General features: G+C 36.8%; 1 protein-coding gene across 7 annotated transcripts in view; it reads right to left on the reverse strand.

The window, feature by feature from the left end:
* Positions 1–16189, reverse strand: part of MBP (myelin basic protein) — a 107601-nt gene that overhangs the window by 45643 nt on the left and 45769 nt on the right. For 5 of the 7 annotated variants that reach the window (XM_072411542.1, XM_072411537.1, XM_072411538.1 and 2 more), the window contains exon 3: positions 13890–13977. In XM_072411542.1, the coding sequence (XP_072267643.1) occupies positions 13890–13977 (88 nt within the window). Of the gene's footprint in view, positions 1–6503; positions 6620–13889; positions 13978–16189 lie in introns of those variants that run through there. The other 2 variants (XM_072411543.1, XM_072411544.1) reach the window with 2 other exon arrangements.

A 16189-nucleotide genomic window follows, 5' to 3' on the forward strand; every position in this document is an offset into this window, starting at 1 on the left:
ACTGATTTATGTGGGCCATATTTATTCGTTTTCTGGCCTATGTCTGGGGACCTAGGGTAGATTAGGAGACATCAAACCACAGTGGCTGTCTGTTGAACTTATAGGTAAATGTAGAACAGAAACAAGGGGTTTGCAGGATCTGCTTTGGGAAGTCAAAAGCAGCTAAAGGGTTTTTATTTTTGCCCATAGTGTGTTAATCTCTGCTGATAATACTTTGATTGCTTATGGTATATATAAGTGAACTTTGGAAAGCTTTGGGCCATGAATTGTACAAATGCAGAGGAGAAGAGAAACTCAAAGAGCAATGTGATATCAGCATAGTATGTAAGTACATTCTTATTGAACAATGGTGTATTTTAAGCTGTTGTCTTTTTCATGAATACTTGCAATGTTTAGCTGTGAATGTGCTCCAATCCTACACGAAGAACAATGGTGACAAACTGTATATAAAAGCAGCAGTGATCGATGGCTCTTCACACAATATCTGCTTTAGAAAAAATGCTATTCTTCTGAGCAGCACCATTCCTTGTACCAGCCAGTGTTTGCTACAGCAGCAGACACAGAAAGGAATGATCACACTACTACTGCAAAATCCCAGTCTACGTTATAAAATGGCACTGGCTAGTCAGTGGCTAGGCTTTAAAGATCAGATAAAATTCAAGATCAAGATCTAATATGATTTCCCAAGTGTTATCATATTTAGTACAAGATTACAGCCCTGTTGTACCATAGTATAGTAGCAGGAAATTGGAAATGTAGGAGATAGTGTTTGTTAGCTTATGTTGAAATAAAATCAACTCTTTTCACTACGTTTAGTATTTTGAAAAACTACCATGATGGAGGAGTTCCACACTTAATAATCTGGTATTAAGGGTTTCTTTTAGGTGATTTTAACAATAAAACATATGATATTTTTACAATTAAACCTTTGTGATTATACTACTGGGAAGAACAACCAGCTTTATAAGTAAAAATAATTTAAAGAGACCCATATCCATTAAATTCAACCAAATAGTCAAACACCAAAATCCCTTCTATTCTCTGACCCTAATGTAGCAGTTCATAAAAGGATAGAAGAAGGATTGAAGACTTCACATGTGGAAAGATCTTACAGTATAGAAATCCTTCAGTATGTGGGGGTTAAATCTCTTTATCAGTGGCCTTGTGTCTTTTACAACAGATCCTGCAGATTTTGTTAGGTGGACAACTGTTATTTGCAAACTCACACAGGACACAGCAAAGTTTAAGATATATCAATAAAAACTTCAATGATGCAGTTACTTTTTCACATGACTACTCTCTTACTTTGTAGATACAACCCTTTTGGCTCTAATAGTACACATTAATTGAACCAAGTTTTAGATAAAGTATAACTAGATAGATTACAATGGGGTGGACTAATAAGAAATAAAAAACCCCTTGCTAAACCAGTACAGAACAGTACAACTCCAATGTATCAATGGAGGGAGACATGGAAATCATACACCTTTTTTTATCTTCAATACATGAGGGATGATGGGACTAGTAGTTGACATAGGAAAGGAAAGAATTATTCTGCTTTCTTCCAAGTCCACAGGGAACGACAGAGAAAATGCATTTCAGGAAATGACAATATTTATTTTTTGTACTTCAGGCTAATGCTTGAAAGACATCTAAATTTATTCTTAAAGGGACAATTCCAACATAAACCATTTTGTTTTCTAAAAGTTCCAAAGGGACAATCAGTGCTAAGGTATTAAAACTATCAGTCATCAAAAAACAAACAAGCAAACAAAAAATACAATAAATATCCTTAAAATGGGTTCACTCTGCCCCTTGCCACAAACTCCCAATGCAATAAAGGTTACAAAAAGAATTTTCAGTACAGTAAAGAAAAATACATATGAATTGAAAAACACTTGTATTGTAAATCTCTATGAGTATTTGTTATAACTGACTGTGCATACTCAATGTTCTACAAAGGTATTAGCTTATCGTGTTATACTGAATAATTGTATCGAATGTCAGAAAAAGACACATATAGAAAAATTACTATTAATCCTTCCATGACACAATAATTTACATTTATAATCCTTTGTGTTCCCGACTTTCTGAGAAAATGGCAAATTTCTATAAAAAAAAATATAAAATAAAAAAGAATATAGAACAGAATCGTAATTTTCCAGGAAATGCAAAAATGGCAAGTTCTGGGTAATGAACAAAAAAACACATCAATCTCTGTGATAAGTGCAGTGTGATTATTCACATTCTCTGCCCAAATTACACTAATGTTTTATACTCACTTCATGGGTAAGAAAAAAAAAAAAAAAAACAACATTCAACAAGTGAAGTGTAAAATAATTGTATTGGGGAAAAAGGGATTTCATGTGCAATTATAGAATTACCTCTACCAAGAAATACAATGTTGGAAAAAAAAGAAAACAAACCCAAATCGGGTAAAACGCGCTATACCATTTATACCATAAATAAAAATAAAACTGCAAATGTGGCAAGTTTAGGATGAAAAACCTAAATGAACACTAGATTCGGAGATATAGGCAGCTTATGTTGTATACCGATCTTGTATTTACCTGTTAAAGTTTAGCACATAGATGTATGGTCTATAGATGGGAAATTATTTACACATCCTTAAAAAACACTAAAAGAACTTAAAACAAGCCATCCATGTATATCCTTTAGGTGATGGTGACAAGACATAATTTATTCTCAAAGATCAGAAAAAAATAGCTAAAACCTTTTTTTAGAAGTTTTTAGCTATTTGGCATCTATACCTATTGAAATACATGACAGGTCAGGATGCTGATATTTTTGACCCGCTTTTAACAATAATGCACTGTGTGATTGAGCGCATGTGACACCCAAGATGCAGCAGTCATTGGACAGATGACATCTGGTGGCAAGGCCAGGAACATTGTTCAATGGAATGGTCTGATTCTCCATGTTTTAAAACGCCAAGAGTATTTATAATTGGAATTCAGCTTCAAGGTACATATATGTATGCTACATGGTTCCCTAAAGTAAATTAGAGAAGATGGTTCCCCGGGCAGCTGCATATCCTTGGGTACAAAACAGTTTGCTCATATGCAGTCCTCTGTAAGAACTTATCATAATATTACAGCCTAGTCTATTCTGGTATAACATACCTCTAATGGGCTGGGGTTTTTCCCATCATCTGAACCGTTCCATAAAACAACCATACAGTCATCCATAACGCTGCTTTTAGACCACACCTTTGCTAGGGAAGTGATTTTTTTTTCATGTTGTATCGTGGGGATTAACAAACCCGATAATCAATGGGGTTACTCAACATGTACATTAATTTCCCACAATTTTATTACTGAAAGGCTATGCCAACTGGTGTTTACTGTAATCTTTACTACATAATTTTATTCCTCCAATGTAAAATACTCACATACATACTTCCACAATAAATGTCATATAAATGTTGCTTAATTTCTCAGTTTTAGCCATAAATCTTTTGTTAAGGTTGTAATGTAGGTGGTTCAAACGTGATAATTGCAGAAATCATCGGAGATCACAGACACCTATTTATCATTGCTAGAAGATATAATCACATCACTCATCTGTGAATCAGGCCATGTGTCGGACTCTGGCATAAAATTAAAATAATTCGCCAGGTTTTGTGGAAAACCCTTCCCTGAGGTTTTTTCCAGAGACGGACAAAAAAAAAAAAAAAAAAATATCCTCAGAATGGAATGTTAAAAAAGCAGTAAATCTGTCATTCATTGAAAAATTTCATGGTGGAGAATCAATTACTTCCTTTAAAAATGCATAGATCTGGAAGATTCTTCACCAGTTTCATTGTATGTCAGAAAATAATTAGACCCCTTAAAGCAGTGGTCGTCAATGTTTCGGACCTCACGGAGCACTAAATCCACAGAATCCGGACAGTGCATGCGCGTGGAGCAGTGTGTCGTTCTTCCATTGCAGGCTTAGACCCACTTGCTAAACATGCTGGGGGGACAGTAGCGCAGGGTTTTGGACGCAACAAAAGTTGTGTCCCCAGCCCTGTGCTACTGCCTGCCCAGCAAGCAGGTCTGAACATGCAATGGGAGAGTGGGCAGGTTATGTCCATACAGGGGACAGAGCTGTGGACCACCAAAATTTTCTCACGGATTGGCAACTGCTGGCTTAGAGTGTTCTTTAAGGTGGAACTAAACCCCGCTATACTCATCTTTCTCCGTTCTATTGCAGGACGCTGCCATTGGCTTCCTTCTCTTCCCAGATAGATCTTGATAGGGCTGTGATAACGTAACTCCCACGCTGGTGCATGCAAGTTCATTAAGTCCCAGCAAGCACAAGGTATGCCGGGATTGTCTGGTATCCTGGCGGCCATCAGGCCCAGCTCAGCATTCTTGATAGTTCCCCCAGGGTGATCAGGCAGGTAAGAGGGCAACACAGTGGCTCAGTGGTTGGCACTTTCCAGGGCTAGGTCCTAGGTTCTAATATCAGCCAGGACATTATCTGCATGGAGTTTTAAGATTCTCCCTGTTTTTGTGTGGGTTTCCTCCGGGTCCTCTGGTTTCCTCCCACATTCCAAAAACATGTAGTTAGAATATTTGGCTTCCCCCTTAAATTGACCTTAGATTGCATTAATGACATATGACTGATGTGGGAACATTAGATTGTGAGCCCCCTTTGAGGACAGCTAGTGACATGGATATGGACTGTTAAAAATTTGGGCACTATATAAATACTGAATAATAGCAATACTGCAGAAGATTAAACCTTTTTTTAAAGTGAAACTTTAGTTCTGCTTCAAGCCACGCCTAATCTAACGCCAGCTATGAGATTTGGGTAAATCAGGCTGTCTTGGGCAATCCCAGGCAGCAATGAGGTCTACTTCTAACTATGGAAAATAACCTGTATGACTTTCCAACATGCTACAAAATCTTCATGTCACCTGGTTCATTCTGTCTTTCTCAATTAAATAAGCATGCTAATAAGTATGGGTTCTGTAAGAACAATCCTTTCCAGATAACAACGTGTTTGCAATAAAGACGTGAACCTATTTACTCAGATAAATGTCTCACACTGGTTAAATAGGTAATTAACCTATCCCCCCCCACCAGGAAATTAACAAAATGTGTACAAATGATTACGTCTAGGGAATCTGTGGATCAGAAACCATCAGCAACATATTCTAGTACATATGGAAGACCATGTGGTGCTTAAAACAATAAAATCCTGAACTGCAATGAACATAACCTTTTGTGCCTGAGACTCTGACCCAACATTATAATGATTAGATGTAGGTGGGCATGCAATCAAGAAAGAGCTTCGGACAGATCCTGTTTGTACAATACTTTCAAATAAAGGCCTCATTGTTTAAGCCTCTGTTAGAAGGACTGCAAGAACAGCAATCCTGTGCTACCACAATACTTTTCAGTAGAATGTAACCGAAGAATGTGATACTTTCCACTTTTACTTTTTAGGGCCGCTTTCTAATGCATAATATTATATTAACTGTATTTAGCCTTCCTAGGTAAAGGCTGCTGAAGATAAATATGCAATTTAGAAAGACTATTTTATAGAGAAAAGAAACTGTAAAAGAAACCCATTGCAGTTTACCATTTTAGGCAAATTGACTCTAAAGCTCCACTCCTAACCCACTAATGCTTTCCAACTCAACACACCCCCACTGCATGGTTTAGGAGTGTACACAGGGTTGATGGTGTCACTCATTCAAGATGGTAACAGTTTTGAGGCTGGTGACTTGCTGCCCAAACACAATAACAACGTTGTAGAAGGTCAAATGTTTCCCCATATCCAGAAGCACCGATAAATGCTGGCATGACTTAAAAACAGGGGTTGCTGAGTAAGCAAATGTGAGTGAGTTGGGGGGCTGAATCCCAAAGATACTCTAAGGATTTACCTAAATTCTTATTTATGTCATCTTCATTTTAACCATTCACATCAGTCTTTCTATCACCAAGGACCTCAAAAGTCAATGTGCCTACCGAAGTCAAACACATTGTGGAAACTATTTACTTACTGGAATAACCTTGGATTGTAAAAGGAAACAAACAAAGAGAAAGATGCTGTTGGAATAGCGGTGGAAATTCTGTGTTTACAATGGCTAGGTCAACTAGTACCCGTTCTGACCACAGTAAAAAAAAACAATGCATTTTGATGTTTGCTCTCCAACTTTAGGAGTTGGTCTGCTAGGATACTAGTGGACTGTGGGTCAAGAAGTAAAATACTAAATAAAATTGCCATAGTGACCTTTTTACTACCAGTAAGTAATTACAACCTATCAAATATTATGCTAGTTGTGACATTACTTACTTTCAGCTTCACCCTGCACAAAAATGATCCCGCTGTCTGGATAACAAACTAAGCACCAGTAAACTTAGTGTAACCATTGCGGCACATTGGGACACATCAACTGAGCTGTGAACACTTTGCACACAGCGCGTTTTCCTGGGAACAAACATTCACACCAACTGCTGCTGTGATTCTGACTTTAAAAATGTCTGTACCTTTTGCTGGCATGCGTAGAGAAAAAAATTTTACATGAAGACAGTTTCTTCAGCGAGCCCCTGTGCACATAGCAGTTACATCATTCCATCGCTCCGTACTATTCCCTTGGTAGTTCCTGATGATAAAAACAAGAGCTGCCGGTTGCTTGCACAAAACTCCAGTTTTTGTCTACACAATAATTAAGGTTCTAAAAGGTGTCTTTTTTGGGTGTACCACGTTTTACAATTCCTATCAAACACACACATGATGCAAATTATCTCCAATACTTCTATATTTTAATATCACAAGACTAAACTGCCATATTATTTCTCAAAATTAAATAATAACCAGACAATAAACACAGCAGTTATCTAAAATATAAACCTTTGGGGACCTAAATGTTTCACAGGCCTTGCAGACATTGAAGTATAGTTGCATTTGGTGTCTGCTATCTATTTTCTTCTTCTGTTATATAACAACTTCTTAGAAATGTAACTCCAATAAAGTAGATGTTATGGGTTATGTTTGGTGGGTCACTAGGCATTGCAGCAATAAGTGTAAATCTGACCTGGATTCAGCCTCTAGTAGTACCTGTATAAAGCTTAGACCCCGGGGGTGAGGGGATAGACAAGGGAGAATAAACAGCTAAAAAAGAAGGCAGAGAACAGTGAAAATAAGAATGGGGTAGTATAGGTTGCAGAAAACCAGATTATGATGAGTAAAGTAAAGGTAACTCTGGGTATTATATTATAGATTATTGCCCAGCACCACTATCTCTATAATGAGTTTACCTCTTTTTATTTCAGCAGCTATACGGGCTATTTGCAAAGGATAATAAGGAACCTGAAAAGGATTTCTGATCCCTTTGGTCCCATGTGCTTTTGAAGCACAGCTGTGGAGGCTGCTACAATTGCACTCATATTTATGCTTAATGTAGCTCTATTGATTTTTACATAATGCTCCAGCTTACTTTCCCTTTTCTATTTCCTGTGCAAGTAATGAAATTGCTTTATGAAATAATCTCTTTTCTCTTCAGCGCACATAATAAGATACCTGTGCATGTTTGAACATCATCTGCCAATAAAATCTAAGAAACTGTAGCTTATCATTTTAAATTAAGTATTTGGTTAACTAAACTAATCATGGCCTCTCATTATCTAATTTTTGCATTTGTGACATTAGAATACATGAAAACACGAGTTAGCTATAGAACAAAGGTTTGATGACCCATGAGGCTTGAGTTTACTTACTGAGCTGGTGACTGTAGTTTTAGAACTTCTAAATTCCAAACCACATATTCCTATACTTTTGGTTCTTCTTTTTGTGTTGCTCATGTTGTAAGAAAAATGTTATAAAGTTAAAATCATGCTTTTTGAGTTGTAGCACTAGTTTATAAAACAGGCCAATAATATGCACAAATGGCAGTGGCCATGTTGTCTTGAATTATCCTTTTGACATATGAGTTAGAGGATTATGGGCAAAAATAATGAACATGGACCCTAAAGAAAAAGTTTAATTGGGAAGGGGAAGCCATTTCAACTTTTTTTTTAATGCCTCTTGCATGATTGCAGCCTCCTGTTATTCTTGCTGCGTTTTCTCCTACTTTCTTACGGCTACTTTCTGGAGACGGCAAGGGCAGAGTAAATCATTCTCTATAGCTAGGCGCATACACATATTTTTACTGGCAATCAAGAGACAAATACTGAGCAAGCTTTCCCAATTGTTAACTCGGGGGTGGCAGTTCAAGGTGGGTAATTAAAGACTTATTCTAAGAAAACTTGATTAATAATTGTTCAAGAAATAAGCTTTTGAATCAATAAAGGCTTATTGTTAATATTAGTGCAATATCTTGACAATCTAAAAGGGATATCCAGGTTTTTATCATGGAACACTCTTGGCACGCTACACTCTTGTGCGGTAAAGACAGCCATTGGCCTTCTTTTTCCAGCACTATTGATCAATGGGGAAGTTCTGACTTGTCTGTATATTATAGGATCCACAGAGTCAGAGGGGCTCATCAGCTGCTTTTCCTTCCATTATCTAGTCATTAGATGGGGGAGGGACAAGACCTGTATGAGTTATTGAGCTGGCTAAGAGGTCTCCTGTCCAACCCGTGTAAAGCTAGGAACGGGATAAAGAGAATTACACATACAGTAGAATGTAAAAGGACTTTCATTATATGTGTATTTATTTGTTTTCCTGATGACCAGTTAAAATGATGCATTATTTTATCTTTATTTTTTTGGAGAAAGGGGGAAAAAAAACACAATGCATTTGAATCTGGCACCTAATGTCCTATTATCAATAACTTGCCCCCTGCATTGCAGAAGCTGGAACCATCCTGTGTCCTATCTTCCACTTTCCTGCTTTTGCCCATATGTCTATAGGTTATCTTATGCATGGTCTATTCAAAGCTAGCCAAGCCAAATCATGCAAGATAATAAATGTCCATGCCTGGTCTGGAGGCTGACGTCACCCATGCAAGATGTACTACAGATATTAGCACAGCAGGTATGCATGGGTGAAATACGTCATCAAAAAAAAAAAAAAAAACATTTCTCTCTCTCAAGGATTTATGCAGGACAGAGGATTTTAAATTTTCTGATGCCGGCTATGTACAGCCTGTAACTTGCACTTTAACTTGGCTAAAACATGAAATGAGGATTTTAGTTCTGCTTTAAATAACAAAGAATCACATTTATGTGCAGCTATTTATCCAATAAACATTAAATGTATTTACCACTCTGCAATGAGCACACAACATTCTCTATAATTTTCCTTTACAGTTCGCAAGTATACGAGCAATAAAGTTAAACGTCCTTACCACAAATTGAATGAAACTTTGTTAGAGACACATTTATATAACTTGTTAAACAATAGCAGCATTGATAAGTGTGCACAATAAAAACTTCAGCATTGTAGAAATAACGCCCTTCCCTGGAAAACATCTATATTGTGCTCTCTCTGAAGAGGAAAACGAGACTTGTGCTCCCCCTGTTGTATGCTATAAAAACGTCTAAAAATGTCTTAGGCATTTGTCACCTAAGACAATGAAATTGCCAAGATAAGGATTTAGTGTTAGCCAGACACTACTCTAAAAAATGTGCTAAAAAAAACAAAAAACAGAGCATTACAGTGTTTATAGCACACAATATTCATGTCTGCTGGCTTTCAATAGACACGTTTCTACACCTATACACAATTTGCCAAGTGTAGAGTGCTGGTTCAGATCAACCTAAAGTATATACATATACTTACAGATGTACCGTATTTTTCGGACTATAAGACGCACTTTTTCTTCCCCAAAACTGGGGGGGAAAAGTGGGTGCGTCTTATACACCGAATACATGTTAAATATAATTAAAAAAAATAATACTCATCCGATACCGCGATCCCGCGATGCTGCGTGCTTCTTCTCCTCGCTCTCCTCCCGGCTGCAGCGCGTGTCTCCTCCTCCTCTGAGCGAGGAGAAGCCGACACGCATATTAGAAGGGGATACATTGACACAGAGTGATTAGAAGGCGATACATTGACACAGAGTGATTTTTTAGTATTTTGTTCAGAATCTTTTTTTTCTAGGTTTTTCTCCTTTAAAATTGGGTGCGTCTTATAGGCCGCAGCGTCTTATAGTCCAAAAAATACGGTATATACATATACCTATCGATGGGGTTATCTATCTACATTAAGCAGTCATATACAGCAAGCCAAGAAACAGATAGTGGTGGGCTTTTTTAGAAAGTTTGACATAATTTATAAAAAGTCATTTGTAAAATAAAATTTTAACAGGAATAATTAGAAAAACATATTTACCTAATCAGTTTAAATCAAAATAAGTTTAAATAAGTTAGCCACAAACCATTATGAGGAACATTTAAATATTGAATAGCAGAAATTAAAGTAATGATAAAAGAACAAATGAGAACACACTAAGATACATACAGGCCCATTGCAAATTACAAAGTTCTGAGACACACTCCTTCCATGAATTTATGTTCTATCGTAACTTTTATCACATTAAGAGATAGATTCTTGTACACTGACTCATCTGGCTTTAAGTAGCTTTTAAAGACTCAGAACCAGGATCATCTCACTGTAGTTCCAGTCATTGATTTCCTTTAGTCTGACCTGCCTTACTGCATTTTTTTCTTAATTCCAAGCAAATAAACAACATAGAATGTGGAAACAAGGTCCCTTTGTAAGTCATTGCAAGACATGGAACTCAAGAACAGATTTATTTTGCAAGGATTTACCAAAACTCTTTATCAGTTTGCAATGTGCTAATACTGTGCTTACATGACTGGACTATGGTGAATGAAGGCAGCAGAGCTGAAAACTAACCTTTGACCCAATGGGCTAAGTTAGATGAGCAACCCCTAAGGGACACTTACCTTTTGTGATGGAGTTGTTCCTTCCATAAGCAGACCAGCAGCATGGCAATTTCTCAATGCTTTATTAGTAGCAGAGGATCTGTAAGGTTCTGGGCCAGTATAGGAGGTAAAGTGGTTCCTGTGCTAGGGCAATTCTGCCACTGCGTGTAATGTACTAATAACACAAGCAAATTCCCCAAACAATATTTTCCACCAAAGTATGTATACTAGCCCCAGACAAACAACCTACCTAATTACTAATATTGTTTACTTACAAGACAAGATGTTCTGATGGAATAACTAGGAATATGTTAAATGCTTATTGGATTGCTAAGTGAAATACAATTAAGTGACAAAAACATAATCTGAGCACATTAAGTAAAGAATAGCCTACACAGCTGAAATAAATGACATCACTTTATCACTGCATGAATGATTTCATTCTCTCTCAGCAACAGACACTACAAAATAAGAAAAGAGGAGGGCTTTAAAGACCTTGTAGGAGTGGGTGCTCATCCACCATCTGCACAGCTGTTACACTGCCGCTAAAAATATGAACATTGCATAATAAATCTGCCTGATTTGTTCAAGACAGACCTCATCTACATGCATGTGGAAAGCAGTTTGTTGCTTTTATTCTTGTGTCTCTTCTGATGCTGGCTTAATAGCACACTATCTAATAATTACTGCAGAGGATGAAGGATTTGGAAAACATCTGCCTGTATATTACAAGATGGTTTGTTTCTGTCTGTATTGTACACACCCTGCACAAAAAGTGAAAAAACTACAAGGCACAATCACGGCCTCTCCTACAAGAAGACAAAGTTCATGCTAATAGATACATACTGAAAGATTTCTTGATGCTAAGGAAAGAAACAGGTGCTGATAGGCAGAGTCTGATTACTCATTCAAGAAAAACTATTGAATGGTATTTGCACAAGGTGTGACAGGACCTAATGACAACATATAGCCAAAGGAATGGTTCAGCGTCTAGGAAAATAATTGTACATGACAGAACCCTTTCCAATACCTGACAAATCATATGCAAGTGTCAGAGGATCAAGGAGAATGTAAACTACCAAATACACATAGCTGTTCAAGCATGCTCCGCTTCTACTAAATAGAAACTTAAATGCATCATAATAGGGAATAACAGAATGAATCTGGGTGATACAGCGCACCTTAAATGCATTTCTTAAACATCATTTGCTCTTAGTTGGCAATTTGCTTCAAATCCTGGACCAAATACATTCCATGTTTGCTGGATCACGCAGTCTTCTCACGCAGAGAACTTTAATAAATCACACCCTTTCTTCAATAAATCACACTCCATGTCTTACATTATCATGTAATTTGTACGAGGGGGTGCTGAGAAGTTCCTGGCTTTGCCCCCTTCCAGATGAAATAGAAAAAGAAGTGTGGGGGCATGGGGCAGCCTAATATCTTAGTATGTAACTGTGCAAATATCAGGTCTTTGTGATTCTTAAAACTGTTTTTTCTTTTAGTGAGAAGCTGTGATGGCAGAGGCACAAGCAAGTTTCACGTCATAGGAGTAACGGGCCGCCATGAAGTTTTTGTTTCTCCAGGGAAAGTCAGCAAAGGACATTCACACTGAGATGTCACAAACACTGGGGGAGAAGTGTCCCTACTAGAGCACTGAGGAACAAAAACTTCATGATGGCCCGTTTTAAGAATCGCAAAAGCATGATATTTGCACAAGTACATACTAAGATATTAGGCTGTCATATGCTCCCACACATTTTTCTATTTTATCTGGAAGGGGACAAAGCCAGGAGCTTCTCAGCACCCCCTTGTACTTCTTCAGCCATTAGGCTGTCCGATAGACATGAACTTGCATATCACCTTGGTAAAAGGCCCGGTCTCTGCGAGACGATTTTGGGGGATTTTGATTGACAACCGCCTCCCTGCGCATGTGCAGTCAGGAGCCGGTAATTTTTGTGGGCCGTGGGACCAAAAAGGTTGACGACTGCCGTTCTAGAACACTATTGTAATATGTATATATGAATTGTAATATGAATACTTTTCTGGACTGAAAGTTTTTATCCTAAATTAGTAGTTATTAATCTTCTTAAAGATAAAGAAGATTAATAACTACTAACTGAGCCCTAAACTTGTCATGGCGCTATTAGCTCTGGAAAATTTGTGTAATGTACTCCAAGAACCTTTCCAGAGACAACTTATACTGTACAACCTAAGAATATAGGGAATTTAAAAAAATATAAAAACTAGTTTTATTGCAGAGCTGCTGAAAGACCAAACAAAAAAATTGCAGATGGTCTTTCACGTCCTATTAGGCTTGCTCCTACCATCTGTTCATTTAAAAAAGTCCATAAACTCATCTTTTCAAACTTGCCTACCTGTCTTCTGTCTCTTAAAACCCTCACTACTCACCCATCATTCCATATTCCCCCTCCTATTGTATGCTGCTTCCCTACCTCTTAGATTGTAAGCTCTTCTGGGCGGAGTCCTTTCATCCTTGTGTGTGACTGTCTGTGTCTGTCTGTCATTTGCAGCCCTTATTTATTGTACAGTGCTGCATAATATGTTGGCACTATATAAATACAAATATTATTATTATTATTATTATTAATAATAATAATAATAATAATAAAAACAACAACAATATTATATTTAATATGTCAGCAGTCCCATTAGTTCTAAGGTTACTGCATTCTGCTTTTTTTCTCTAAATAAACCAATATGTTAGATTTGTTCCACTGTGAAAAGAGAGCACTTTGATGACATATAAATATGGTTAATCCACTTAAGTGTGTTCATGCATTTCAGGCAAGAATATTAATACAGCAAAGCACTTAGTAAAAATAATCATTTTGTCTGATAGGATCATTGTGTAAGAATGAATAAATCCTTTAGCTTACAAATCAAAAGTTTTTCCCAAAAATAAAATACCAGATAGAATGTGCCACAGCGGGGAAGAGAAAAAAAAATCTCCCACAGCTTTACATTAGTGTATTTTTACAGCTTACAAGTTACTTCTTGTTTGTGACTGATACATACCAAACACTTCATTATCATCACATTCCTGGGCTGGTTCTGCTGCCTGACTCACAGGTTTTTGTTCTTCAACTACAAGATGTTCAGGATTCTGAAATACAAAATGATTCATTTATGGGTAATTTTCAATAATATTACGTGAAATAAAAAAAATATTGGATGATTGATGTGAACACAGATTCTTTTCATCTAAACAAGAATAAATGTCTTGCCTTTAATTTAAAGGCTGTACACAGGCTAGATAAACTGAGATGAACGGTAGGTCCCCCAACGTTGTCATCAATCCATCCTGGTGCATTGGTAAACAACCAAGCTTGGATGGATGTACTTTGCTATGAGGGAGAACATAGCAGGGCGCTGCTTGCTTGTCCTCCCCCTCTCTTCTTCATAGAACTGAACACCCACTGTGTGTAGAGTGCTCCTTTTTCTCATACCACTCTAAATGATCACAAAACATTGTTTCCAGGGACAGAAATCTGATGTCTATATAGCATTTAAACCAAAGGTTTGTATAATCTGCTTTATTAAAATTGATAAAAAAAGATGCAGCATACGATGATTCCAACTGATCGGAGCAAAGTAATTCTGTAGATAACCTTAAAAGGAACTTTTCTATACCTCCCCGGTCACATAATAAATTACATGGGAAGTGAAGCTAAAGCTAGTCTTTTTTCAATGTAAGTGACATCTCGAATACAAGTGGCATCTCTAACCCAAAACTAAAATATAATCTAGGATTGGCATTTAAATATCATGGGTTATGCTTTGGGGGCAGAATGGAGCAATATGGAGAACATAAGAGGATAGGTAGGGATTATAAACAATAAACTACACTGCTACTACACAAAAGAATGGAGTTTGTAGTCCAGCACAAACTCCAAATCTATCTTTGTCAAGGCATCTTATCTTCTGTACAATAGCAGTAGATATATTTTTCAATGCACACCCTTAACCATGTATAGATGGCTGTGCAGGACCAGGCATCTTTGTAGCTTTCAGTTGTTGTCTTTCTGAATGTACTGAGTATTTGAAAGATGTACTTTTCATCTGAAACCATGCAATAGCAAGAATTGCTAACCACTGTATTTTAGCTATCAACAGCTTACAATAAATCCATGTTTTTGGCAAAGCAGGGCATGCAAGCTTAAAAAGTATTGAAACTGTCAGATATTCTAAAGGTTAACGGGATGTCAGAGGTATTTTTTGGTATACCTTAGGTATTTCCAACCTATATTTATAGAGGTTTTACTTTTTTGGACTGTCAAACTGAACTGTTAATATTTAATGTTTTAAAGTTTCTTTACTTTACTAGTTTTTATTACAGCACTACACATACACCGGAAATGGCACTATATATATATATATATATATATATATATCTATCTTTTCTAAATCCCACATACACTAATATAGGAAATAAAATTGTGTAAAAAAATAAAAAAATATTATTTCAAGAAACTTCTATAGTCTTGTTCAAACAACCTTTTTTATGTATTCGCTACGGATATCAAAGCTTGCATAGTGACAGTGTCAGTCTAGAATAATGAGAATACATACAGCAGCTAAATAAATCACCACCAGGAGGAGCCAAGTCTTTATTGTATCTGCAGACAGGAATAATTATTGAGATAATTACTTTGTGCAGAGCTTTACCCTCCCATAATGCCAATATACCTGAACACAATCCATTCCATGCCTCTCAGCATCTCCTTAATGTGTCACTGCAAAAGGTACAGCAATGACTAAAGAACAAGCTGTATTTCAGAAAAAGTGTTTTTATTTTTCAAAGGAGAAGTATCTTCAGAATGACTGTTTACAGAATATATTAGCTGAACAAAATGTATTTGCATTGCATTGTTGCTGTAAAATTGTCCTTGTATCTTCAGGGTATCCTGGAACAAATATTATCATGCTATTCAGAAGCCACATACATAAAACACAGGATTGTATTGCAGTGAGCAAGATCTTCTCTTACAGACCCAGATATAGAAAAAAGATCCACTTTTGGTTTAAAACTAAAATCTTCAGCATTTCCCGGATGCTATTGGAGCCTACATTTCTCTAAAACATATTTGAAGGCTTAAAGCGTACCTAAACTCAACATTTTTACTTTCCATAGAAGGGTAGACAACCTTTCTAAAAAAAAGTTTACCATATTTTTCGGACCATAAGACGCACCAGTGTCCTAAAATATTTTATGTGCATTAAAAATCAACATCACAGTCATAAACACATGTAATCAACCCTGTAAAGTAAACAGCAGCATTTAGAACCATTATTAACAAATAAAGTCAGCAAAAGAC

The sequence above is a fragment of the Pyxicephalus adspersus genome, chromosome 5 (assembly GCF_032062135.1).
Source record: "Pyxicephalus adspersus chromosome 5, UCB_Pads_2.0, whole genome shotgun sequence".
Lineage (NCBI taxonomy): Eukaryota > Metazoa > Chordata > Amphibia > Anura > Pyxicephalidae > Pyxicephalus > Pyxicephalus adspersus.